At 51.9% G+C, this 18,441-nt stretch overlaps 1 protein-coding gene across 2 annotated transcripts in view; it reads left to right on the top strand.

Moving 5' to 3' along the window:
* rasa3 (RAS p21 protein activator 3) overlaps positions 1-18,441 on the top strand; it is a 270,301-nt gene that overhangs the window by 200,127 nt on the left and 51,733 nt on the right. For both annotated transcript variants that reach the window (XM_072476016.1, XM_072476017.1), the window contains exons 15-16: positions 3,230-3,336; positions 12,877-12,954. In XM_072476016.1, coding sequence (XP_072332117.1) covers positions 3,230-3,336; positions 12,877-12,954 — 185 coding nt within the window. The remainder of the gene's footprint in view (positions 1-3,229; positions 3,337-12,876; positions 12,955-18,441) is intronic.

The raw sequence follows: 18,441 nt of genomic DNA, 5'->3' as shown, positions 1-18,441 counted from the left end.
GGGGTTGCCTTGTTAATTAGGAATGAAATTAAATCAATAGCACTAAACGACATAGGGTCAGATGATGTGGAGTCTGTGTGGGTAGAGTTGAGGAACCACAAAGGCAAAAAACCATAATGGGAGTTATGTACAGGCCTCCTAACAGTGGTCAGGACCGGGGGCACAAAATGCACCACAAAATAGAAAGGGCATGTCAGAAAGGCAAGGTCACAGTGATCATGGGGGACTTCAATATGCAGGCGGACTGGGTAAATAATGCTGCCAGTGGACCCAAAGAAAGGGAATTCATTGAATGTTTACAGGAGGGCTTTTTGGAACAGCTTGTGATGGAGCCCACAAGGGAACAGGCCATTCTGGACTTAGTGTTATGTAATGAGCCAGACTTGATAAAAGATCTTAAAGTAAGGGAACACTTAGGAGGCAGTGAACATAATATGGTCGAATTCAATCTCCAATTTGAAAGAAAGAAGGTAGAATCAGATGTAAAGGTGTGACAGTTAAATAAAGGTAACTACAGGGGCATGAGTGAGGAACTGACGAAAATCGACTGGGAGCAGAGCCTAGTGGGAAAGACAGGAGAACAGCAATGGCAGGAGTTTCTGGGAGTAATTGAGGACACAGTACAGAGGTTCATCCCAAAGTAAAAAAAGGTTATCAGAGGGGGGATTAGGCAGCCATGGCTGACAAAGGAAGTTAGGGAATGCATCAAAGCAAAAGAGAAAGCCTATAATGTGGCAAAGAGTAGTGGGAAGTCAGAAGATTGGGAAGGCTACAGAAACAAACAGAGGATAACAAAGAGAGAAATAAGGAAAGAGAGGATCAAATATGAAGGTAGGCTAGCCAGTAACATTAGGAATGATAGTAAAAGTTTCTTTAAATACATTAAAAACAAACGGGAGGCAAAAGTAGACATTGGGCCACTCCAAAATGACGCTGGTAATCTAGTGATGGGAGACAAGGAAATAGCTGAGGAACTAAATAAGTACTTTGCGTCAGTCTTCACAGTGGAAGACATGAGTAATATCCCAACAATTCAGGAGAGTCAGGGGGCAGAGTTGAATATGGTAGCCATCACAAAGGAGAAAGTGCTAGAGAAACTAAGAGGTCAAAAAATTGATAAATCTCCGGTCCCAGATGGGCTATATCCTAGAGTTCTAAAGGAGATAGCTGAAGAAATAGTGGAGGCGTTAGTTATGATCTTTCAAAAGTCACTGGAGTCAGGGAAAGTCCCAGAGGATTGGAAAATCGCTGTTGTAACCTCCCTGTTCAAGAAGGGAACATGAAAAAAGATAGAAAATTATAGGCCAATTAGCCTAACCTCGGTTGTTGGCAAGATTCTAGAATCCATCGTTAAGGATGAGATTTCTAAATTCTTGGAAGTGCAGGGTCGGATTAGGACAAGTCAGCATGGATTTAGTAAGGGGAGGTCGAGCCTGACAAACCTGTTAGAGTTCTTTGAAGAGATAACAAATAGGTTAGACCAAGGAGAGCCAATGGATGTTATCTATCTTGACTTCCAAAAGGCCTTTGATAAGGTGCCTCACGGGAGACTGCTGAGTAAAATAAGGGCCCATGGTATTCGAGGCAAGGTACTAACATGGATTGACGATTGGCTGTCAGGCAGAAGGCAGAGAGTTGGGATAAAAGGTTCTTTTTCGGAATGGCAACCGGTGACGAGTGGTGTCCCGCAGGGTTCAGTGTTGGGGCCACAGCTGTTCTCTTTATATATTAACGATCTAGATGACAGGACTGGGGGCATTCTGGCTAAGTTTGCCGATGTTACAAAGATAGGTGGAGGGGCAGGTAGTATGGAGGAGGTGGGGAGGCTGCAGAAAGATTTAGACAGTTTAGGAGAGTGGTCCAAGAAATGGCTGATGAAATTCAACGTGGGCAAGTGCGAGGTCTTGCACTTTGGAAAAAAGAATAGAGGCGTGGACTATTTTCTAAACGGTGACAAAATTCATAATGCTGAAGTGCAAGGGGACTTGGGAGTCCTAGTCCAGGATTCTCTAAAGGTAAACTTGCAGGTTGAGTCCGTAATTAAGAAAGCAAATGCAATGTTGTCATTTATCTCAAAAGGCTTGGAATATAAAAGCAGGGATGTACTTCTGAAGCTTTATAAAGCATTAGTTAGGCCCCATTTAGAATACTGTGAGCAATTTTGGGCCCCACACCTCAGGAAGGACATACTGGCACTGGAGCGGGTCCAGCGGAGATTCACACGGATGATCCCAGGAATAGTAGGCCTAACATACGATGAACGTCTGAGGACCCTGTGATTATATTCATTGGAGTTCAGGAGGTTGAGGGGAGATCTAATAGAAACTTACAAGATAATGAATGGCTTAGATACGGTGGACGTAGGGAAGTTGTTTCCATTAGCAGGGGAGACTAGGATCCGGGGGCACAGCGTTAGAATAAAAGGGAGTCACTTTAGAACAGAGATGAGGAGAAATTTCTTCAGCCAGAGAGTGGTGGGCCTGTGGAATTCATTGCCACAGAGGGCGGTGGGGGCCGGGACGTTGAGTGTCTTTAAGACAGAAGTTGATAAATTCTTGATTTCTCGAGGAATTAAGGGCTATGGAGAGAGCGGGTAAATGGGCTGTTTAGCACAGGGCTAAATCGCTGGCTTTGAAAGCAGACCAAGGCAGGTCAGCAGCACGGTTCGATTCCTGTAACAGCCTCCCCGAACAGGTGCCGGAATGTGGCGACTAGGGGCTTTTCACAGTAACTTCATTTGAAGCCTACTTGTGACAATAAGCCATTTGCATTTCATTTCATTTCAAATGGAGTTGAAATCAGCCATGATTGAATGGTGGGGTGGACTCGATGGGCCGAATGGCCTTACTTCCGCTCCTATGTCTTATGGAAACCCACGCAGACACGGGGAGGACGTGCAGACTCCGCACAGACAGTGACCCAAGCCGGGAATCGAACCTGGGACCCTGACGCTGTGAAGCCACAGAGCTAACCACTGTGCCACCGAGCCGGCCAGTGTGCCAGGCATGGCCACCTCCAACAAGAGAGAATCGAAGTTGAGACAAATGATTTTGGGATGTCGTGGGAGGTATGGTGGGGTGGTTTTCCTAGCTGTATTGTCGAAGTGATTAATGTAGGCTCCATCAAACACAACAGTGTCGGTTTCATGTACTTTGCCCTCTTACTAAATCCAAATAGTAATTATCTGCGGAGTTGAGAATTGAAGCTGGAACCTTGGTTATTTTTCCAGATGATGCTGATGTCCGGTACACCGCTGTGAGCAGTTTTATCTTCCTGCGGTTCTTTGCTCCCGCTATCCTTTCACCTAACTTGTTCCAACTTCACCCTCATCACCCGGTGAGTAGAAAACACGGACTTTGTCATTCGAGGCAGAACAAACAGATCCAGGAACTGATCTAATGCAATAGTCAGGACGCATTCTCAAAAACCCCGTGGAATAGAGTACAAAAGGGCGAACAAACAGACAGACGGAAATGTTAGCGTCACGACAGAAATGCGTTGGGCCGCACTGGTCAGTTAGAACCCTTTCACAGTCTTCTTGGCTTCTGAACCTAATCCTATTTTTTATACCCTTTACGATTCATTCAGCATCGATCAAACAACTTTTTTTGTTGTTGAATGTTTTAGTTTTCATTGCTACTTGTGACAAAGCATTTCATGTTCCACTAACTCCATCCGTGGCCCCCTGACCTCAGTGCCAGAAAGCCTTGGGGTTGAGTTCCACTCCAGCCTGACTGAGGGAGTGCCGCACTGTCAGAGGGTCAGTACTGAGGGTGTGCCGCACTGTCAGAGGGTCAGTACTGAGGGAGTGCCGCACTGTCAGAGGGTCAGTACTGAGGGAGTGCCGCACTGTCAGAGGGTCAGTACTGAGGGAGTGCCGCACTGTCAGAGGGTCAGTACTGAGGGAGTGCCGCACTGTCAGAGGGTCAGTACTGAGGGAGTGCTGCACTGTCAGAGGGTCAGTACTGAGGGAGTGCCGCACTGTCAGAGGCTCAGTACTGAGGGAGTGCTGCACTGTCAGAGGGTCAGTACTGAGGGAGCGCCGCACTGTCAGAGGCTCAGTACTGAGGGAGTGCTGCACTGTCAGAGGGTCAGTACTGAGGGAGTGCCGCACTGTCAGAGGGTCAGTACTGAGGGAGCGCCGCACTGTCAGAGGGTCAGTACTGAGGGAGTGCCGCACTGTCAGAGGGTCAGTACTGAGGGAGTGCCGCACTGTCAGAGGGTCAGTACTGAGGGAGTGCTGCACTGTCAGAGGGTCAGTACTGAGGGAGTGCCGCACTGTCAGAGGGTCAGTACTGAGGGAGTGCCGCACTGTCAGAGGGTCAGTACTGAGGGAGTGCTGCACTGTCAGAGGGTCAGTACTGAGGGAGTGCCGCACTGTCTGAGGGTCAGTACTGAGTGAGTGCTGCACTGTCAGAGGGTCAGTACTGAGTGAGTGCTGCACTGTCAGAGGGTCAGTACTGAGGGAGTGCTGCACTGTCAGAGGGTCAGTACTGAGGGAGTGCCGCACTGTCAGAGGCTCAGTACTGAGGGAGTGCTGCACTGTCAGAGGGTCAGTACTGAGGGAGCGCCGCACTGTCAGAGGCTCAGTACTGAGGGAGTGCTGCACTGTCAGAGGGTCAGTACTGAGGGAGTGCCGCACTGTCAGAGGGTCAGTACTGAGGGAGCGCCGCACTGTCAGAGGGTCAGTACTGAGGGAGTGCCGCACTGTCAGAGGGTCAGTACTGAGGGAGTGCCGCACTGTCAGAGGGTCAGTACTGAGGGAGTGCTGCACTGTCAGAGGGTCAGTACTGAGGGAGTGCCGCACTGTCAGAGGGTCAGTACTGAGGGAGTGCCGCACTGTCAGAGGGTCAGTACTGAGGGAGTGCTGCACTGTCAGAGGGTCAGTACTGAGGGAGTGCCGCACTGTCTGAGGGTCAGTACTGAGTGAGTGCTGCACTGTCAGAGGGTCAGTACTGAGTGAGTGCTGCACTGTCAGAGGGTCAGTACTGAGTGAGTGCTGCACTGTCAGAGGGTCTGTACTGAGGGAGTGCCGCACTGTCAGAGGGTTAGTACTGAGGGAGTGCCGCACTGTCAGAGGGTCAGTACTGAGTGAGTGCTGCACTGTCAGAGGGTCTGTACTGAGGGAGCGCTGCACTGTCAGAGGGTCAGTACTGAGGGAGCGCTACACTGTCAGAGGGTCAGTACTGAGGGAGTGCTGCACTGCCAGAGGGTCAGTACTGAGGGAGTGCTGCACTGTCAGAGGGTCAGTACTGAGGGAGTGCCGCACTGTCAGAGGGTCAGTACTGAGGGAGCGCTGCACTGTCAGAGGGTCAGTACTGAGGGAGTGCTGCACTGTCAGAGGGTCAGTACTGAGGGAGTGCTGCACTGTCAGAGGGTCAGTACTGAGGGAGTGCCGCACTGTCAGAGGGTCAGTACTGGGGGGCTGCTGCACTGTCAGAGGGTCAGTACTGAGGGAGTGCCGCACTGTCAGAGGGTCAGTACTGAGGTAGTGCCGCACTGTCAGAGGGTCAGTACTGAGGGAGTGCCGCACTGTCAGAGGGTCAGTACTGAGGGAGCGATGCACTGTCAGAGGGTCAGTACTGAGTGAGTGCCGCACTGTCAGAGGGTCAGTACTGAGGGAGTGCCGCACTGTCAGAGGGTTAGTACTGAGGGAGTGCCGCACTGTCAGAGGGTCAGTACTGAGTGAGTGCTGCACTGTCAGAGGGTCTGTACTGAGGGAGCGCTGCACTGTCAGAGGGTCAGTACTGAGGGAGCGCTACACTGTCAGAGGGTCAGTACTGAGGGAGTGCTGCACTGCCAGAGGGTCAGTACTGAGGGAGTGCTGCACTGTCAGAGGGTCAGTACTGAGGGAGTGCCGCACTGTCAGAGGGTCAGTACTGAGGGAGCGCTGCACTGTCAGAGGGTCAGTACTGAGGGAGTGCTGCACTGTCAGAGGGTCAGTACTGAGGGAGTGCTGCACTGTCAGAGGGTCAGTACTGAGGGAGTGCCGCACTGTCAGAGGGTCAGTACTGGGGGGCTGCTGCACTGTCAGAGGGTCAGTACTGAGGGAGTGCCGCACTGTCAGAGGGTCAGTACTGAGGTAGTGCCGCACTGTCAGAGGGTCAGTACTGAGGGAGTGCCGCACTGTCAGAGGGTCAGTACTGAGGGAGCGATGCACTGTCAGAGGGTCAGTACTGAGTGAGTGCCGCACTGTCAGAGGGTCAGTACTGAGGGAGCGCTGCACTGTCAGAGGGTCAGTACTGAGGGAGTGCTGCACTGTCAGAGGGTCAGTACTGAGGCAGTGCTGCATTGTCAGAAGGTCAGTACTGAGGGAGTGCTGCACTGTCAGAGGGTCAGTACTGAGGGAGTGCCGCACTGTCAGAGGGTCAGTACTGGGGGGCTGCTGCACTGTCAGAGGGTCAGTACTGAGGGAGTGCCGCACTGTCAGAGGGTCAGTACTGAGGGAGTGCCGCACTGTCAGAGGGTCAGTACTGAGGGAGTGCCGCCCTGTCAGAGGGTCAGTACTGAGGGAGCGCTGCACTGTCAGAGGGTCAGTACTGAGTGAGTGCCGCACTGTCAGCGGGTCAGTACTGAGGGAGCGCTGCACTGTCAGAGGGTCAGTACTGAGGGAGTGCTGCACTGTCAGAGGGTCAGTACTGAGGGAGTGCCGCACTGTCAGAGGGTCAGTACTGAGGGAGCGCTGCACTGTCAGAGGGTCAGTAGTGAGGGAGTGCTGCACTGTCAGAGGGTCAGTACTGAGGGAGTGCCGCACTGTCAGAGGGTCAGTACTGAGGGAGTGCCGCACTGTCAGAGGGTCAGTACTGAGGGAGTGCCGCACTGTCAGAGGGTCAGTACTGAGTGAGTGATGCACTGTCAGAGGGTCAGTACTGAGTGAGTGCTGCACTGTCAGAGGGTCAGTACTGAGGGAGTGCTGCACTGTCAGAGGGTCAGTGCTGAGGGAGTGCTGCACTGTCAGAGGGTCAGTGCTGAGGGAGTGCTGCACTCTCAGAGGGTCAGTACTGAGGGAGTGCTGCACTGTCAGAGGGTCAGTACTGAGGGAGTGCTGCACGGTCAGAGGGTCAGTACTGAGGGAGTGCTGCACTGTCAGTGGGTCAGTACTGAGGGAGTGCTGCACTGTCAGAGAGTCAGTACTGAGGGAGTGCCGCACTGTCAGAGGGTCAGTACAGAGTGAGTGCTGCACTGTCAGAGGGTCAGTACTGAGGGAGTGCTGCACTTTCAGAGGGTCAGTACAGAGTGAGTGCTGTACTGTCAGAGTTGCAGCTTTTCAGATGAAATGTTGAGCAGACGCCCCTTTGGGTGGACGCAGCCTCTGCTTTGAAGACGAGCGGGGGTGTTCGAGCGGAGGGGGCAGGTTTCTCCCTGGTGCTCTGACCAATATTTATCCCTCACAGAACATCACTAAAACAGATTATTTGGCCATTTATCTCATTGTGACTTGCTGTATGAAAACTGACTGCCTCGTCTGACACATTACTCGACCCGTTTACCATTGCACTGTGCACACGGCTGGGAAACGTATTCGGGAGGGACGGGCGAGTTGGGATCTCTGGCTGCCAAAGTTCTCCATGGCGGGGGCTTTTCCCCACCTCATACCAGGGTCAGTTGTAGACACATTGATAGAGATTGATCATTGTGATTGGCCAACATTAGTGCCCCGGGGGAAGCTGATGACACCAAATGAATGAAGACAAAGATCTTTGCGCCATTAGCACAAGACCTGTATTTATAGTCATGATGTGGAGGTGCCGGTGTTGGACTGGGGTGAGCACAGTAAGAAGTCTCACAACACCAGGCTAAAGACCAACAGGTTTGTTTCAAACACTAGCTTTCGGATCGCTGCTCCTTCCTCAGGTGAATCCAGCAGCGCTCCGAAAGCTAGTGATTTGAAACAATCCTGTTGGACTTTAACCTGGTGTTGTGAGACTTCTTCCTGTGTTTATAGTGTTATTGCCGTTTGGTAGTACTGAGCTTCGTAGCTGAAAAAAAGAGACGGGCGGTTGAACCTTTTTGTCTTGCACTCATCAGACGCAAGAATACCAAATTTCAAAGTGAGTAACAGTTTATACTGCATGACAAAAGGTTCTGATTGGATGGCAAGTCTGACCAAAGAAAGACTTTAACAGCGCTGAAACAAAGCACTCGGATACTCACCCAGGCCCCACAATCAACAGGATACCACACCCCAGGGCAACCAGATCTCAAGAAGGAGAGCCACTCGGAAGCCCCCGAAAGGGGGCATCTCAGGAGAGGGCGGCTTACTCCCCGCCCAATGTACCCTCCACTTGATCCGGATTAACACATTTACTACTGCCCTAACTTACTCAATCGAGCTAAACTAGGATCAATGACACACTAGAATGGCAGCCAACAGGCCAAGGATACTCTCATCACTCTTATACATTGAATAAAACAAACTACCCCAATCTCCAGGTACCCCAGAGGTGCCACTTAGGACCCGCCATCAACGAGATTCCACCCATTTCCCCTCACAACAGGATGATGTGTCCACCGTACATTCCTTGAGACAGGTAATCGAGTGATCACTGTCACAATCCGCTTCGTCCAATAAACATAAAAGCCGGATCTCTGAGGATTAACTGACCATGTCTGGGCCGCACCGTCCACACTGACCATGTCTGGGCCGCACCGTCCACGCTGACCATGCCTGGGCCGCACCGTCCACACTGACCATGCCTGGGCCGCACCGTCCACACTGACCATGCCTGGGCCGCACCGTCCACACTGACCTTGTCTGGGCCGCACCGTCCACACTGACCATGCCTGGGCCGCACCGTCCACACTGACCATGCCTGGGCCGCACCGTCCACACTGACCATGCCTGGGCCGCACCGTCCACACTGACCATGCCTGGGCCGCACCGTCCACACTGACCATGCCTGGGCCGCACCGTCCACACTGACCATGCCTGGGCCGCACCGTCCACACTGACCATGCCTGGGCCGCACCGTCCACACTGACCATGCCTGGGCCGCACCGTCCACACTGACCATGCCTGGGCCGCACCGTCCACACTGACCATGCCTGGGCCGCACCGTCCACACTGACCATGCCTGGGCCGCACCGTCCACACTGACCATGCCTGGGCCGCACCGTCCACACTGACCATGCCTGGGCCGCACCGTCCACACTGACCATGCCTGGGCCGCACCGTCCACACTGACCATGCCTGGGCCGCACCGTCCACACTGACCATGCCTGGGCCGCACCGTCCACATTTCCCCAACTCCAAACACACCAGAGGGGCCAACAACTGAATCAAAGAAGGACACGGGGAGAATGTGCAAACTCCACACCGACAGTAACCCAGAGCCGGGATCGAACCCGGGTCCTCGGCGCCGTGAGGCAGCAGTGCTAACCACTGTGCCGCCGTGCCGCCCGCCGGAATCACATCTAATGTTTGACAGGTTCTGAGTTCTGCCAGCACAGCTGGATGAGCGTGGCCAATCCGCCTACCCTGCACATCGTTGGGTTGTGGGGGTGAGACCCACGCAGACACGGGGAGAATGTGCACACTCCACACGGACAGTGACCCAGCGCCGGGATCGAACCTGGGACCTCGGTGCCTTAAGGCAGCAGGGCTAACCCACTGCGTCACCGTGTCGCCCCCCCCCTAGCTTTACCTGTTGACCAAACCTTTGAGACACCTTACCCATCCAAGGTAATCTGAGATAGGCTGGGCACCATTCAGATCAGAAAGAGCGGCATTAGGTCCATTCATGGCTTTGCGCGATATACAGCAGGCAATAATGTCATCAGTGTTGTGTTATGTTACTTCGGGTAACAGAAGCTGCTACTTGATGTAGGCTTTGTTGAAAGATGCTCCAAACTCGGAGATAAGTTTAACGTATTTATTGAACGATTAGCAATGCTCCTAAATGAGTTCGACACTCTACTAATCTGCCTCTAGTAACTCAGTCTACTCTGCTAACTATACAAGCTTGCTCTCGACCACGTGCTAGGGTGTGATGTTGCTGATAATCAACCCTGTCCCACTCTCTTGGTTTCTGGCGGTGGAAGAGGCAGAACCCGTGTGCCTTGTCCTTTTTATAGCGGTCGTGTCGTGCCCCCTTGTGGTAATGCCACCTCTGGGTGTCCTGATTACCCATTGGTTGTGTCCTGTTCTAATGACCCATTGGTTGCGTGTCTGCTGTCATGACATCTCTGGTGCTCCCTCTAGTGGTTACTTAGTTGTAGTGTATTTACATTAACCCCTTGTGTATTTACAGTGATACACTACAGCCCCCCTTTTTTCGTGTGACATATTTTCTGTACTTTGTTAAAGAAAATTGTAGAAAACAGGTAGCTGAATGATGACATGTACAAGTTGTGATGATATTGATGATTATACAATACCAATTAATATCTATGAGTCCAATCTGATGAATTTGTACGGTTGAGTTGCTTTCTTCTTCTGTTGTTGAAGTGGTGATGTTGATGTTGCCATTTCTTTGTGAACGTCGTCAGTGTTCTTGTGGTTAAGTGACCAAGAAGTCACCATGAGGTGTTCGAATGGTCCAATCGCTTCGTTGTCTGATTTAGCCTTTTTTCTTCGATGCTTGCGGTAGCGATTCTGTCTGGCATCTTTGTTGAAAGCTGGTTTGCTTGTTTGTAGTGGAGCAAACGTGAGCTGGTGAGATTCGGTGTCGTGCCGTGGTATGTCTGCACTCTGGCCATTGTTCTGAGCTGTGCTGTTACATTGTCCCTCATGTACAGAGTTGTACCGTGTCGTACAAGTTGTTGTTTTATTGTTGTTGTTTTTGTCGTGCTCAATGACGGTTCCGTGTGGATAATTCGAGTCATTCTCAAAGTTACTGGTGTCAGTGTCCTTTGTGGTATCTGATGCTTCATTGAGCGTTTCTTCTTGAGGATTGTGAGAATGACCGGGTGTTGCACTGATCTTGGTCATCACTCCTTTGTGGTTGATGTGATTCCTCTTTGACTCCTTGGTGCTTCTCGTCTGGAGTCATTTCTGGTTCACTTGAATCATCATTGGTTTCTTGATTTGTCATTGTGTGGGCAGCACGGTAGCATTGTGGTTAGCGCAATTGCTTCACAGCTCCAGGGTCCCAGGTTCGATTCCGGCTTGGGTCACTGTCTGTTCGGAGTCTGCACGTTCTCCCCGTGTGTGCGTGGGTTTCCTCCGGGTGCTCCGGCTTCCTCCCACAGTCCAAAGATGTGCAGGTTAGGTAGATTGGCCATGATAAATTGCCCTTAGTGTCCAAAGAATTGCTCTTCGTGTTGGGTTGGGTGGGGTTACTGGGTTATGGGAATAGGGGGGAGGTGTTGACCTTGGGTAGGGTGCTCTTTCCAAGAGCCGGTGCCGACTCGATGGGCCGAATGGCCTCCTTCTGCACTGTAAATTCTATGATAATTCCTCACTTCGAGTGGTGCTAACTCCTTGTTCCAGGGTGCTGCCGAGGTTATTTTCAACGTCTGGTAGAAGTTCAGGCATTGTTCTGTCTTTCGAGGTGAAAGAATTGTGTTTTGTGGCTTTAAAACTCTTCTTTTAAATTTTCGGACATTTCCCCTTTAAGTGGGCGTGGTCCGGGGCCTCTGACGTCATGACGCTCGTGGCATCATGCGCACGCCGAGGTTCTGTACTGTGCATTCTTTTCGCAACTCCAGGGTCCCAGGTTCGATTCCGGCTTGGGTCACTCTCTGTGCGGAGTCTGCACGTCCTCCCCGTGTGTGCGTGGGGTTTGCGTGCAAAACACCGGTTTGCGTCTTTTAGGGAAGTGCGCATGTGCAGACAGGTCAGACTGCACAAGCGCAAGATGGCTGCCATTCAAAACTGCCGTCTTCTTCTGTTTCAACCCTACCTCTGCCTCATGGTGAGTATTCGCACCATTTTTACCGATTTCTTCGTGTCCATCTCGCAGTGGCTGTCGAATTTGTCCAGGAGGGTCTGGTATTTTGTTTTGTCCTGCTCTTCTGAGGATTGAAACGAGTTGAAGATCTCTATCGCATGTTCACCCGCAATAGTGAGTAGAAGAGCTATCTTCATAGCATCGGTCACGCCATTCAGGTCGGATGCTTCCACGTATAGTTGGAATTTTTGTTTGAGCGAACGCCAGCTGGCACTAAGATTACCGGTGGCCTGAGTTGATGAGGAGCCTGAATCTTGTCCATCGTGCCTGGATTCGGTTGCTGGTTGTCTCTAACCTTGCTGAGTGGAACTAGGGAGATTGAGCAGTCATTCCTGTACCATGTTGTGAAGCTGCCACTTGGTGTCGGCTCTGCTGAAAGATGCTCCAAACTCGGAGATAAGTTTAACGTATTTATTGAACGATTAACAATGCTCTTAAATGAGTTCGACACTCTACTAATCTGCCTCTAGTAACTCAGTCTATTCTGCTAACTATACAAGCTTGCTCTCGACCACGTGCTAGGGTGTGATGTTGCTGATAATCAACCCTGTCTTGCTCTCTTGGTTTCTGCCGGTGGAAGAGGCAGAGCCTGCGTGCCTTGTCCTTTTTATAGCGGTCGTGTAGTGCCCCCTTGTGGTAATGCCACCTCTGGGTGTCCTGATTACCCATTGGTTGTGTCCTGTTCTGATGACCCATTGGCTGCGTGTCTGCATGTCATGACATCTCTGGTGCCCCCTCTAGTGGTTACTTAGTTGTAGTGTATTTACATTAACCCTTTGTGTATATACAGCGATGCATATCACTGCAATCAGGGTAGCCATTATCCCACAGAATATCTTTGCTGCCGCTCTTTCAACATCAAGCTTGCACGATGAGCATAGGGCTTGGGTCCTAGTTACGGGATTTTGGAATTACTGCTCTGGCTTCTGCCTCTTGGAAATTGGAAATATTGATCCGTTCTTAATGATTTCTTCTTTTCCTCTAGGACCCGTTAACAGCACGAACTCTGACCTTGGTATCCAAGACCATCCAGACTTTGGGTAGCTTATCCAAATCTAAGTCTGTAAGTTCTCTGATTTGCTCTCACTGTACTCAAACTAGACCGTATGTAACAGTCCAAGATCCTCTACTGGGCAATTAACCAAACCCATACTCACAATAGGGATGTGTGTTTGGTGGGTGTGTAAGTCAGTGGAGGGGATAAGATGGTGTACTGGTTATGCAACGGGACGCTGGAAATACCCCGGTCTCAGTAAATGTGACCACAAAGCTGTCCGGTGCCTGTGAAACATAAATGTTGTGGGGGACCTCTACAAACTAATTATAGAGACTCAGGTACAGGTCACGATGGTTTATTCAAGCATGCTGGGAGAGTATTGTCTTAGAGATCCCGAATACAGCACTCTGCCAAATCACAAAGTTTCACCTAATTTATACGTTGTTGGTCATATACACAGAACATTGTTTAAATTCCTTGTCTACATACAAACATTACACTCCCAGCTACTTACTATTTGTCTTCTCCTTATCCTACACAGACACTGAAGTTAATCTATTTTATTTTACTGCCTGTCCCTGGAACAGTAAACAAAGTGGGTTCCCAAGGCCTTACTGGGAGTTCTGCTGACATCGGGTGTGTAAGGTTCACCGGCTCTGTAAGCATTTAGCGAGCATGTGTTCTTTACTCTAATTCCAAAGCATTACCTCTAACCCTCTTTTAATAAATTCATTTTATTTCCCCAAACATAGAACATAGAACATTACAGCGCAGTACAGGCCCTTCGGCCCTCGATGTTGCACTGACCTGTGAAACCACTCTAAAGCCCATCTACACTATTCCCTTATCATCCATATGTTTATCCAATGACCATTTGAATGCCCTTAGTGTTGGCGAGTCCACTACTGTTGCAGGCAGGGCATTCCATGCCCTTACTACTCTCTGAGTAAAGAACGTACCTCTGACATCTGTCCTATATCTATCTCCCCTTAATTTAAAGCTATGTCCCCTCGTGCTAGACATCACCATCCGAGGAAAAAGGCTCTCACTGTCCACCCTATCCAATCCTCTGATCATCTTGTATGCCTCAATTAAATCACCTCTTAACCTTCTTCTCTCTAATGAAAACAGCCTCAAGTCATTCAGCCTTTCCTCATAAGATCTTCCCTCCATACCAGGCAACATTCTGGTAAATCTCCTCTGCACCCTTTCCAATGCTTCCACATCCTTCCTATAATGCGGCGACCAGAATTGCACGCAATACTCCAAATGCGGCCGCACCAGAGTTTTGTACAGCTGCAACATGACCTCATGGCTCCGAAACTCAATCCCTCTACCAATAAAAGCTAACACACCGTACGCCTTCTTAACAACCCTCTCAACCTGGGTGGCAACTTTCTGGGATCTATGTACATGGAGACCGAGATCTCTCTGCTCATCCACACTGCCAAGAATCTTACCATTAGCCCAGTACTCTGTCTTCCTGTTATTCCTTCCAAAATGAATCACCTCACACTTTTCTGCATTAAACTCCATTTGCCACCTCCCAGCCCAGCGCTGCAGCTTATCTATGTCCCTCTGTAACTTGTAACATCCTTCCGCACTGTCCACAACTCCACCGACTTTAGTGTCATCTGCAAATTTACTCACCCATCCTTCTACGCCCTCCTCCAGATTATTGATAAAAATGACAAACAGTAGTGGCCCCAAAACAGATCCTTGTGGTACACCACTAGTAACTGGACTCCAGTCTGAACATTTCCCATCAACCACCACCCTTTGTCTTCTTCCAGCTAGCCAATTTCTGATCCAAACTGCTAAATCACCCTGAATCCCATGCCTCCGTATTTTCTGCAGTAGCCTACCGTGGGGAACCTTATCAAACGCTTTACTGAAATCCATATACACCACATCAACTGCTTTACCCTCATCCACCTGTTTGGTCACCTTCTCGAAGAACTCAATAAGGTTTGTGAGGCACGACCTACCCTTCACAAAACCGTGTTGACTATCTATAATCTAATTATTCCTTTCCAGATGATTATACATCCTATCTCTTATAAACCTTTCCAAGATTTTACCCACAACAGAAGTAAGGCTCACTGGTCTATAGTTACCGGGGTTGTCTCTACTCCCCTTCTTGAACAAGGGGACCACATTTGCTATCCTCCAGTCTTCTGGCACAATCCCTGTAGACAAAGATGACTTAAAGATCAAAGCCAAATTCACTAATGTTCTTTAGGGAAGGACACCTGCTACCCTTACCCACCCTGGGCCTCTGGGGTGGGAGACACCACTACCCTTACCCACCCTGGGCCTCTGGGGTGGGAGACACCACTGGTTGTTCGTCTCTCCAATTCCTTTTCGATATGCAACGGAATGGACGATACCTTGGACCCTGCGGAACTTGCCCTCACGGAGCTGCTGGCAGGCCAGGCGGTCAGACGCCAGAGAACGCTGCGGATCAGCATCGTCAGAGGCTGGAGGTGGCAGCCCCTGTGCAGGGCTCCACCCCACACCCTGAGGACCCTGCTGCCAATCCGGCCAGGGTTGGACCCAGAGGGGGAGGCCCGTAATGGCGCAGGGTGTACAGGCATCGCTGGTCTTTCGAACAGAAGGCAGACAGCGCGTTCCACAGGAGGCTCCGCCTCAACAAGGGGATAGGACAGTACCTGTGCCATGTCCGTGCGGATTTGGCACCGCGTGGAGGAGGAGGACACCTGCCCCCAGTGGCCGTGAAGGTCACTGCAGCCCTGAACAAATGCCCCTCAGGATCATTCCAGGTCTCGAGCGGGCCCTTGTGCAGCTTCTCACAAGTTACAGCCCATAAGTTCATCCGGGAAGTCACGGGTGGCCTGTTTGCCTGGGTAATGAACAAATGAACTTTGACCTGGACCAGGCCCAACAAGATGCCTGGGCAGCGGGTTTCTCCACCATCGCCGGGATGCCCCTGGTCCAGGGGCTGATAGACTACCTGGATGTCACCTTGTGTCCACCGGGCCATCTGGGAGTGCCCGACGTCAACAGGAAGGGGTCCCACTCCCTGAACATACTGCCTTGTCGGTCATTCCCCCTCCCACCCCCTTCGCTATCGCCCCCACCCCGCTGAGTTACCACCCTCCCAGGGTCTGTGTAACCTCACCCCAGGGTGATGGGACTGTATCGGCACCGTCAGTGGGTCACTGTCGGGGGGGGGGGGGGGGGGGGGGGGGGTGGGGGGGGGGGGGGGGGTGATGATAACCCCCCCCCCCCCCCCCCCCTGCTGGGCACTGGTGCTCCTCCACCTATACTAGAGTCTGACCTCTGCCTATGGGGGGGGGTGCTGAACCCCCATATCCAGGGGGTGGGGCTTGGGATTGGCGCCCGGCCAGCATTGCGCAGGAAAGTGCCAGAGGGTACATATGTGTGTCCCCAACTGTCCCACTCTCCCGATAGTGTCGCCCCCCACCCTCCCCACCCCTCCCAGACCCTCCGCCCATCCTTCTCCCCGTCATCCTCGACGAGCTTAGCGTTCCGCTGCTTCCGGTGTGTCCATAAGACCATAAGACATAGGAGTGGAAGTAAGGCCATTCGGCCCATCGAGTCCACTCCACCATTCAATCATGGCTGATTTCAACTCCATTTTCCCGCTCTCTCTCCATAGCTCTTATTTCCCCAGGATGCAGATCGGAGCTGGAGGCAGCCGGCTGCTACCACGTCCCGTGGCCTTCGAAGTCCTTGACGGGCGTCCTTCTTGGTGCTCTGGGGCCAGAGGGACCCGGCCCACTTGACAGCGCAACGCCTTGGACACCTCACTCATGGTGCCGATGTCGCGCACCAGACTCTCCACTGCGGTCGCCACCCTGGCAGTGTTGGCCTCGGTGCCACTCCTTGCCGGTGACATCCCCAGCGCCCGTAGCCTCTGGGATTACTCTAATCAGCTGTGAATCTGCTGGAGTGTTGCTGACCTATCGCCTCATTCAGCTCCGGGTAATCCAGAGGCTCAGCATCAGACTGGGACTCAGCTGGGTCCTGGAATATAGCAGCTCTCCCACTGCTGTCTGGCCTGGGGGGGTTTCCTGCCTCCAGCTGATGTACATCAGCAGCAGTGTGGTGCTCACCAGATTGTGTCCCGGAAGCCTGTTCACTAACATGTCCCACCGAGGTGTGTGTATCTGCGCTGATGGGGGAGGGGATGACAGCTGTGGCGTGAGGTGTTCTCTTAAGAAGCAGGGGAGGGAGAGCGCCCCCCGCCCCAAGCTGGGCCGGCGCCGTTAACTGCAGGTCCTGTGGAGAATGGACATGTGGTCAGTGGAGGGATGGGTCAGTCAGTATGGCAATAACAACTCAACCCCCTGACCTCCAGGGCCCGTTACTCATGGTCCAGCACCCCGCTGCCCATCTGGGCCCCCTCCCCTTGATTGTGGGCCAGCCACTCCTGCGGGTCACAGAGGGGTCATCGTTAGCCGCACACGTGGATCACCGCAGGTGTGGCGGGGGGGTGGGGTGGGGGGGGGGGGGGGGGGGGGGCGCGATGGGGAGTATGGGAGGATTGGCGAATCCGAGTGGCCCGGGGGTGGTCGTTGACCCTCTTACCGAGCTGGGTTCTAGTTTTCCTGGTGTCGCCCCCGAGCTGTCGTTCGTTGCCACTTCCTCTCAGGAGGCAATGGCTGCCCTTTGGCTGACTCTCCAAGACCCTCGGGGGAACAGGCATCTGGTCTGGCCTCGACTGCTCCCAGTAGTCTGCCCGGGTCGGCACCCCGAACTCTGGGGCTGGTCGCCACGGCTGCGATCTGAGTGGGGCTGGCTAGCGGGGGGCTGGGGAGTGGGGGGGGGGGGCGGGGGGTTTAAGTGCCGCTTTCCCTTGTTAGCGGGGGGTTGGCGAGTGCGGTCCTGGCGAATCAGCCGGTGGGGACCATGATTTGCGACGAGAAGCCCGTGGGGCCTCGTTACTGGTCCGCTTAACGGTTTAGTGCGGAGGCGGCCTCGCCGGGATGAGTGTAGGGAAGCTCACAGATATTCCTGCTCCAACCACATTTTTTTCCGTTAAATCACTCCCATGGTTTGTGATAAAAAGACAATAAACATCCTGTAGTAAATCTGCTGAATGATTTCTGAACAGCGCATCAAGCTGACAAGTTAATTAATTATCTGATAGTGAAAGTCCAATTTTCTGGTACTGGTAAAGACTGTCCATAAAAGTGCACATGTTTATATTGCAACAAGACTTTTGTGAGGGCCACGAAGAATCCAGCACGAGTTGAAGGATAGAAAGAAATAACATTTATTTACAATAACATATATACACAACAGCACCAACAACTCCCTTGCTGCTCACTCTCCTCTAACTGGTTCCGTACTGATCAGCTTTATTTATACAGGGAGCCTGCTAAGGATTTCTCCGCCCCCCCCTCATTGGGGAAGCTCATACTCCCAAAGGTTGTGGGATTGCCATTAGTCCCAGCCAGTGGTAAGCAGACAGGTTATAACAAAGACAAAGGGTTATGTGACTGCAGGAAAGAGTTCTGATTCTGTACGGTCCCCCTCAGCAGCTCCCATGGGTAATTAGGGATA

This window comes from Scyliorhinus torazame, chromosome 15, assembly GCF_047496885.1.
Source record: "Scyliorhinus torazame isolate Kashiwa2021f chromosome 15, sScyTor2.1, whole genome shotgun sequence".
Taxonomy (NCBI): domain Eukaryota; kingdom Metazoa; phylum Chordata; class Chondrichthyes; order Carcharhiniformes; family Scyliorhinidae; genus Scyliorhinus; species Scyliorhinus torazame.
This window is presented reverse-complemented; position numbering and strand designations above follow the sequence as displayed.